The sequence below is a fragment of the Mastomys coucha genome, unplaced genomic scaffold (assembly GCF_008632895.1).
Source record: "Mastomys coucha isolate ucsf_1 unplaced genomic scaffold, UCSF_Mcou_1 pScaffold4, whole genome shotgun sequence".
In the NCBI taxonomy this organism is placed as follows: Eukaryota; Metazoa; Chordata; class Mammalia; order Rodentia; family Muridae; genus Mastomys; species Mastomys coucha.
In genome coordinates this window covers 55,394,006-55,402,761 of record NW_022196910.1, presented here as the reverse complement: position 1 = coordinate 55,402,761, position 8,756 = coordinate 55,394,006, and the positions used below count along the sequence as shown (strand labels likewise).

The 8,756-nt window shown below is 44.2% G+C and overlaps 1 protein-coding gene across 3 annotated transcripts in view; it reads left to right on the top strand.

The window, feature by feature from the left end:
* Positions 1 to 4,352: 4,352 nt before the first annotated feature.
* Positions 4,353 to 8,756, top strand: part of Rbms2 (RNA binding motif single stranded interacting protein 2) — a 50,209-nt gene continuing 45,805 nt past the window's right edge. Inside the window, exons 1-3 of one of the 3 annotated variants that reach the window (XM_031350304.1) lie at positions 4,353 to 4,655; positions 4,771 to 4,831; positions 7,525 to 7,611. In XM_031350304.1, the coding sequence (XP_031206164.1) occupies positions 7,546 to 7,611 (66 nt within the window). In that variant the 5' untranslated portion in view covers positions 4,353 to 4,655; positions 4,771 to 4,831; positions 7,525 to 7,545. Of the gene's footprint in view, positions 4,656 to 4,770; positions 4,832 to 7,317; positions 7,326 to 7,430; positions 7,612 to 8,756 lie in introns of those variants that run through there. The other 2 variants (XM_031350305.1, XM_031350306.1) reach the window with 2 other exon arrangements.

The following is an 8,756-nucleotide window of genomic DNA, read 5'->3' as shown; positions in this document are numbered from 1 at the left end:
AGAAAATGTGCCGGAGAGATGATGACTCACAGGCTAAGAGTGCTCTTGCTGTTTTTCCAGAGGACTCTAGTATGATTTCCAGCGCCCATACCTGACATCACACAGCTGCTTGCAAGTCCAACTGCAGGGGATCCAATCCTCTCTTCTAGTTTTGGCAGGCACATAGTCACAAGAAACAAATGAACAAAACAAAACACTTTTTGTAGTTGTTTTTGTTTGTTTGTTTGTTTTATTGAGACAGTGTCTCTCTTTTTAGCCCTGGCAGTCTTGGAACTCACTATGTAGACCAAGCTAGCCTCATATTCAACATAGATCTGCCTGCCTCTGCCTCCCATGAGCTAGAGGTGTGTGTGCTATAGATGTAAGAATAGATTTTTGTTTTTTTCAGCACATGTTCTAGAGAAATTATAAACTCGGCTATACTGAATCAGGTGGGATAAATTCTCTTTTCGTAAAAGTTATCACAAATAATTTCTCCTCCCCTCTTCAAAACAACTCTTAGTCTGGGCATGGTGGTCCGGCCTACAACCCTACCTACTTGGAGGGTAACTAGGAGTTTGAGTCGGGAGCTAGACTAAGCAACATAGTGAGAACCCCTCACAAGGAAAAACAAGCAAAAGAAGACAATACCGAAAGAAGCCTAGTGCTGGGCTCATGAGAACTCAGAACTGGAAACTGATTAATGTAGAAAAATGAGAGTACTATAAGGAGACACAGGAAGGAATCAGAGTGCGCGTGCCAGAGGGTTGGAATTCTCCTTCCTCCCATAGACTTCCTGAATACCAGAACCCTGCTCCCTTCCCATCTCCTCCACAAAACTCTATACCTCCCTTTAAAAATATAAAAATCTACTAGGATGAAGCTCACGGGGAGATGCTCCATGTTGGATTTTGGTTTGACATCCAGCAATGTAAAAATGTGTATGTACTCGCCTGCACTGCAGTTTCCAGTGAGTGTTGTTTATGCCCTTTGACGTAACTTTATACCAATCTGTATATCTGGTCACTTTACTTTTGTGGCCCTAACTGTATTGGACAGACTATAAAAGCTGGTAGTGTAGCTAGGGGGAAGGATGACTTTTATGCATCTCAAGATTTAACTGCTGTCTCCTCTGCATTTTCTGAGACATTTCTGTAGCCCAAGCTAGTCTCAAACTCACCATGTATCTGGGGATAATCTTGAACTTCTGACCTGTAGACCTCTCTCTACCTCCCGAGTGCTGAGATTACAGGTGTGTGTCGTCATGCCTGTTTTAAACTTTGTTTCTCTTCTGAAGCTCCCGGACCATTTAATCAGAATTTGAGAGGAAAACAACAAGGTTGGGCAGAGACTGAGAAGAGGGAGGTGGAGAAAGAGGAAGAAAAAAAATTATGTATTTTGAGTTAGGGCCCAAGAAAGCAGGCAGATCCATCAGTGGAGGTCCATAAGCAGCTGCATTGTGGAGTCATCAGAGAAAAACTGAGATTGTCCACGGGGAGGAGGAATCAGGGTTGGGATCTGAGCCATCATCTAAAGAGATAAACAGTAGGAGAGGAACTCCCAGGAGTCCTAGGATACTCTTAGGATTTAAGTTAGTTGACATTTATCATTATTTAGTGTGTATGTGCGCTCAGAACAATATGTGCTATAACATGTGTGTGCAAACCAAAGAAGAGAGTTGGGTCTCCTTCCTGTGGAGTCCAGGTTTTGAACTCCAGTTTTCAGGCTTGTGCAAGCCATCTTGCCGGCCCATAGTGTTACTCTGGATGTAATGAAGATGCTAGTTTTTGGCAGAGTTACTTAAGGTAACTGGGAGACAGTAAGTAATCGAAACAGCACTGAAGTGGAAGCGTTCACTGAGCTCCAGGACTTCTTACAATTGCTCACTTGTTGCTTCATGTTGTTTCACTTACGCTTGAGGGAAGTAGGTAATTATTTACTCCATTTTTGTTTTGTTTTGGTCACTCTGCTGGCCTTAAACTCAGAAATCCACCTATCTCTGCCTCCCAAGTGCTGGGATTAAAGGCATGTACCACCACTGCCCAGCTTCCCTCTTTTTCTTTTTAAAGATTAATTTATTTATTATTATATGTAAGTACACTGTAGCTGTCTTCAGACACACCAGAAGAGGGCGTCCGATCTCATTACAGATGGTTGTGAGCCACCATGTGGTTGCTGGGATTTGAACTCAGGACCTCTGGAAGAGTAGTCAGTGCTCTTAACCACTGAGCCATCTCTCCAGCCCCTATTTACTCCATTTTATAAAGGAGAAAAGGCCAGTATACAAGGGACTATCTCAAAAAAAAAAAAAAGACTGGTAGAAAGACTGGTGGAGATGCTTGTGCATTGGCCTGGGATCCAAGTCTCCTCTCCCACAGGAGCTGGAGGGGACCAGTCACAACTCTTGAGGGTTGTTCTGTGACTATAAGCATACTTTGGAATTTGAATACGCAGACATGTGCTTGGTGGTGATGGCACACGCCTTTAATCCCAGCACTTGGGAGGCAGCGGCAGGCGGATTTCTGAGTTCGAGGCCAGCCTGGTCTACAGAGTGAGTTCCAGGACAGCCAGAGCTATACAGAGAAACCCTGTCTAGAAAAAAACCAAATGAAAAAAAAAAACTGAATATGTAGACATACACACAAACATACACACATACATAAATAAATAAAAATCCAAGCAGTGGTGGTGCATACCTTTGATCCCAGCACTTGGGAGGCAGAGGTAGGTGAATCTCTGGGTTACAGGCTAGCCTGGTCTATAAAACCAGTCCCAAGATGTTCAGGGCTCCTAAGATGTCCAGGGCTACACAGAGAAACCCTGTCTTGAAAAACAATATATCGGGCGGTGGTGGCGCACGCCTTTAATCCCAGCACTTGGAAGGCAGAGGCAGGCGGATTTCTGAGTTCGAGGCCAGCCTGGTCTACAGAAAAACAATATATATAGCCTGGCAATGGTGGCACATGCCTTTAATCACAGCACTTGGGAGGCAGAGGCAGGCAGATTTCTGAGTTCGAGGCCAGCCTGGTCAACAGAGTGAGTTCTAGGACAGCCGGAGCTACACAGAGAAACCCTGTCTCGTCGAAAAACAAAAAAAACAAAAGAGAGAGAGAGAAAGAGAGAGAGAGAGAGAGAGAGAGAGAGAGAGAGAGAAAGAAAAAGAAAAAAAAGAAAAACAATATATATGTGTGTGTATATGTATATGTGTATGTATACATAATTTTTTAAAAGGTTTCAGACTTGTGAATGTGAAATAGTTTTCTTAGGGTCAGTTAGCTTGTGAGTTGAAGGACTAGACTAGAATGTTAATAAAACCTTGCCTTTGGAAAACTGCTTAATGTTTTCTTCACAAATAAATGTTTAAAGGGAGGGATGTTTAATCTAATCTAAATATGTATACAATGTATACATATGTAAAACACTGACTGATATTTGTTAGTATGTGTTTTATGTATCAGCTGCAAATTAAAACTGGGTGCAGTAGCTCATGTCTATCATTCAAGCAAAAAGAAGTTTAGCAGGATTGAGCTTGAGGCCAGCCTGGGCTACAGAGTGAGTTCCAGGCCAGCCTGGGCTATAGAGTGAGACTCTGACTCGAAATAAAGCAGAACAATTTTATTTAAAGAACAAAACAAGCTGGGTAGTGGTGGCACATGCTTTTAATCCTAGCATTTGGTATTAGCAGAGGCAGGAGGATTTGTTTGTTTGTTTGCTTGCTTCTTTCTTTCTTTCTTTCTTTTTTTTTTTTTTTTTTTTTTTTTTTTTTTTTTGGTTTTTCGAGACAGGGTTTCTCTGTATAACCCTGGCTGTCCTGGAACTCACTCTGTAGACCTCGAACTCAGAAATTGGTCTGCCTCTGCCTCCCAAGTGCTGGTGGTAATCCCAGGCGCCACCACCTCCCGGTGCTTGCTTCTTTCTTTTTTTTCTTTTTTTCAGACAGGGTTTCCTGGAACTTGCTTTGTAGACCAGGCTGGCCTTAAGCTCAGAGATTCACCTGCTTCTGCCTCCGAGTTAACCATGCCCATCCTTTTTTGTTCTTTTGTTTGTTTGTTTGAGGCAAGGCCATCTTATGTAGCTCTGGCTGTTCCGGTACTAGCTATACTGAGATAATCACTAATATCTTTTAGGATGACTGTTCCAAAAAAAGGAGCAAAACAATATTATGAATGAAAACTTCTGAGGATGGAAAAGGAAGTTCCTGAAAAATTCGGTGCCCCTGAGAGATGCTATTATTTACTTATTTACTGTATTGGGCTGCCATTTCCAGTCTCAGTTGCAATTCCCACACTGAGGCTGTTCCCACCCTTCCTGTGTCCCTTGAGTTGAGCAGGCACTTCCTGTCCTGTTGGAAATGAAAGTTAGGAGTTGGGGGTGGCCGTGCAAGCATTTCTTCTGCAGCATGCCGGCACTGTCTGTTCGCTATCACAGCAAAGCAGCTGCAGGAAAGACAGAGAGCAGAGCTTTGTTTTAGAGAGAGTCTGGGCTTAATGTCTGTTGTGACAAAGGCGGGTTAATTTACTTCTAGAGAATGTGTGTGGCAGCAGTGGGAGTCCTGAGGAGGGGCTCTGAAGGCATTCCGTCTCCCTCTGGCTTCTAGGTGGATGGGTAGGCTTCCTTGGTATCACTTGTAAGTTTTCTTTTCCTGTTACAACTCCTCCTTAGAGGGCATATTGGAGGTGAGTGTTACTGCAGCTGTGTGAGATTCTAGAAACTTAAGTTATATTCTTCTTCTTTTCTTTCTTTGTGAAACATGCTTTTTAAAGAGTTACGATTGATTTGTCTGTTTGACAGCTCAGAGACGACAACCTAACTGTGTGAACGTCATTTGGCTTGGCTATAAATTCCACACCTGGTGAGTTTTTATCCTTGTTTAAGCTTCATAGGTCTTAAGGGCTAAGAAATAATAGATTAAAAAGTCCAACAGCTGGGCAAGATGATGCAGGAAACTCATCACTCAGGAGAGCAGGAAGAGGGTTAGAAATTCAGGGTTTTTTTCCTGGTTAGGTGGAAATCAAGGACAACCTGGGCTACATGAGATCCTGTCTGAAGGAAAGTACCAGACAGGGCTGCAGAGCTGATTCAGTGGCTAAGAGCTATTACCGAGGACCCAGCCTTGCTTCTCAGCACCCACGTGGTGGCTCACCAGCATACAGTTCTAGGGAGCCCACTCAGACTTCCTACCCGCGTTTTCTTACACAGAGAAACCTTGTCTTGAAAAATCAAATAAATAAATATAATTTTTGTTTTGTTTTGTTTTTTTGAGACAGGGTTTCTCTGTATAGCTCTGGCTATCCTGGAACTCACTCTGTAGACCAAGCTGGCCTCCAACTCAGAAATCTTCCTGCCTCTGCCTCCCAAGTGCTGGGATTAAAGGCATGTGCTACCACTGTCCAGCTAATATAATTTTTTTTTTTAAAAAGGTTTCAGATTTGTGAAGTAGTTAGTTCCTACCACCAGGAGCATATGTGGTACACAATACTCTTTTGTTTGTTTGTTTGTTTTGTTTTTGTTTTTTGAGACAGGGTTTCTCTGTATAGCCCTGGTCTACAGAGTGAGTTCCAGGACAGCCTGGGCTACACAGAGAAACCCAAAACAAACAAACAAAAATCACAAAGCCCCGAGGTTTGTGGACTTGTTCTGTGGATGGTGCCTTCATGCTGGGACCGGTCACCAGACACGGAATGGAACAATGGCTCTGAAATTATTCTCTATTTTATATTTAATTTCTATATGCTTTTTGACATACTCATCTTTGTCCTCTTTTATTACATTTAAACATTTTTTTGTGTTTGTGTGTGTGTGTGTGTGTGTGTGTGTGTGTATGTGTTGGGGAGTGCATATGATAGCATGTATGGAGGTCAGGAGGACAAATTTCAAGAGTAGGTTTTCCCTTGTACCCCGTGGGTCCCAGAAATTGAATGCAGATCTTTCAGCACCTTTACCTGCTGAACCATCCTCTGAAAAAAAGTATAGCCTAGGCTGGTGTCTTCCTTCCATAGTGGATCCTACGGTCACTCCGTGGCCTTGGCTGGCCTCAAGCTCTTGGCCAGCTTTCTTCATGCATGCTAGAGTTACAGCTATAAACGGTATCTCACCATTCCTAGGCCATGCTCCTTCTTTTTCTTTATTATTATTACTATTTTTTCCTTTTTTTGTTTTTTGAGACGGGGTTTCTCTGTGTAGCCCTGGCTATCCTGGAACTCACTCTCTAGACCAGGCTGGCCTTGAACTCAGAAATCTGCCTGCCTCTGCCTCCCAAGTGCTGGGATTAAAGGCATGTGCCACTACTGCCCGGCATTATTAATTTTTTAAGATCCATTTTTTTTATGTTAAAAAATTTTTGCTTGGCAGTGGTGGTGCACATCTTTAATCCTAGCACTTGGGAGGCAGGGGAGGCAGATATCTATGAGTTCCAGGCCAGCCTGGTCTACAGAGTGAGGTCTAGAATATCCAGGGCTACACAGAAGAACCCTGTCTCAAAATAAATAAATAAATAAACCCACTCTGTGTGTGTGTGTGTGTGTGTGTATGTGCATATGCGTATTCCTGTGTATATGAGAGAGAAAAAAAGAGAGAAAGAGAGAGAGAGAGGGAGGGAGAGAGAGAGAATGCACATGTATGAGAATGCTGGTATCCATGGAAGCTAGTGGCCATAGAGGTGGCTGTGAGTCTCCTGATCAGCTGGGTTCTCCAGGAGTAGCAGCCGTGCTCTTAACCCCGCCCCCGCCCCGCCCCGCCCCCGAGCCAGCTCTCCAGACTCCATAGTCTTTATTACTGCATCAAGATCACCCTACTTCTAAACTAGTCTGAGCTCTGAGCTCTCACACACCATATCTCAGTTTAGTCTTCTTTGGATGCTCTGGAAGGCAGAGTCAAGAAGGCCCTTTTACATCAAGCTTGAAATCTTTAAAAAATATATATTATTTCGTTTATTTATTTTTGTATGTGAATGTGTGGGCATGCCACATTGGATGCCACATTGGGTTGAGGGAGAACAATTTTTGCCATCTGGTTCTCTCCTTCTACCATGTAGATCTGGGGACTGAACTTAGGCCTGGCAACCTACTAAGTCTTTTTGCAGGTCAAGTTTGTAATGTTGTAGCTGAGATCTCATGGAAAGAAAGCTTCAAATCAAAACAAAACAACAACAAAAAACATTGTCTTTTTACAATAATCAGAACTTGTTCATGGAGAAATAGGGATCCATTTGAAAAGGATTAGACCTAAGAACTGTAATTTCTAGCTTGAACTAAGCCTATGAAAAGCAAACCAAGACAGAACATCTCGGGCATTAGGACCCAGTGGAAGTGGCTTGTCCTGACTTTGGGTTAACTTCTCTCAGTGACGTAAGGAGCAGACCTAGCTCATTCTTCCCCGCAGCACCCCCCCTCTCTCTTTTGCTTGCTCCTTTTCTCCTTTCTCCTCCCCCTCCCTTCTCCCTTCCCTCCCTCTTTCCCTCCCTTCCTCTCCCTCTCCTTTCCCCCTCCCCTCCTCCCTCCCTCTTTCTCCCTCCCTTTCCTTCACTCTCTTCTTTCTCTCTCTCAGCTCCGTAACAGTAAAGAAAAAATGCTGCTATCAGTGACTTCCAGGCCTGGGATTTCGACTTTTGGCTATAACAAGAACAACAAGAAGGTAGGAAAAAGTGCTTTTGGGAAATCCAGCTACTTCCTTTCCTAGGGATCCGGGAGCGCCCTTGGTTTTAGAATTCTCCTTTAAGAGGGGAACTAGATTCCTCACTCCCCCTTCAGTGCCTCTCCTTCCACCGGGTCTTCCCTGCCTTTTTGCACCTGGTTCTGGAGTTGAAGGAATTTAGAGCAGAGGTTTGTGAGGCTAGAGGAGACAGCGGAATAAAAACAACCAACTTTGCAACTTTGTATCTTCTGAAACGAAGTTAGTCTGACTGCTGCTGCGCCCGAGGTCCTGGCGATAGTCTGACAACTCAGACCTCGTCCCTAGGCTCACTCCCGACAAGATTATTTTATCATTTTGGTTAATTGCATCCACCCTTACCCCCACCTCGCTTCGCTTTTTACTCAGCCCACCAGATAGCTGAAATTACAGGTAGTCTGAGAGGTCTCAAAGCTCGTCAAGAATTAAGTGTGTGCTTCTAGACGAGAGACCCTACCCCACCCCACCCATCCTGGCAGAGGAATTTGGGGAGATAACGGCGCTTTGGGATTAAGGCAGAAAGCTCTGTGATTCTTCGGGTCATGCCTTTTGAGAGGCTACTTGGAACCCTGCAGATAGCCAGGCTTAGCAAGGATCCCTGGAGTCTTTATGATTAACCCCTGGCTGCCTGAGGAGTTAAGGTATGGTTGAGTGAATGAACCGCCTGGAGAGAGATGGGCAAGCTTGCCCACATTTGCCAGAGAGTATCCTTGGCAGTTTCATGGCATTTTGTGGTATGCAGTGGTGGAGGCGGAGCTTGGAGCCAGAGCAGGAAGACTTCTTGGACGCTCTGAGCATTACAGCTGTTCTTTAAGAAAACTCGTGGTGCAGAGATCTATGCTTGTTTGATGGAATGTTGGAGGCGGGGAGAGATTCATACCCTCATGGACCCGAGAAAACCATTTCAGAGACTCCAATACTAGTATTTCATCAAGGCAGTACCCCGGTGGATTTGGTGGATTTAGTTTATGTGGCTTTCCTTCTGTTTATATGCTTAAGAAATAAATATCTGAGCCGGGCGGTGGTGGTGCACGCCTTTAGTCCCAGCACTTGGGAGGCAGAGACTGGCGGATTTCTGAGTTCGAGGCCAGCCTGGTCTACAGAGTGAG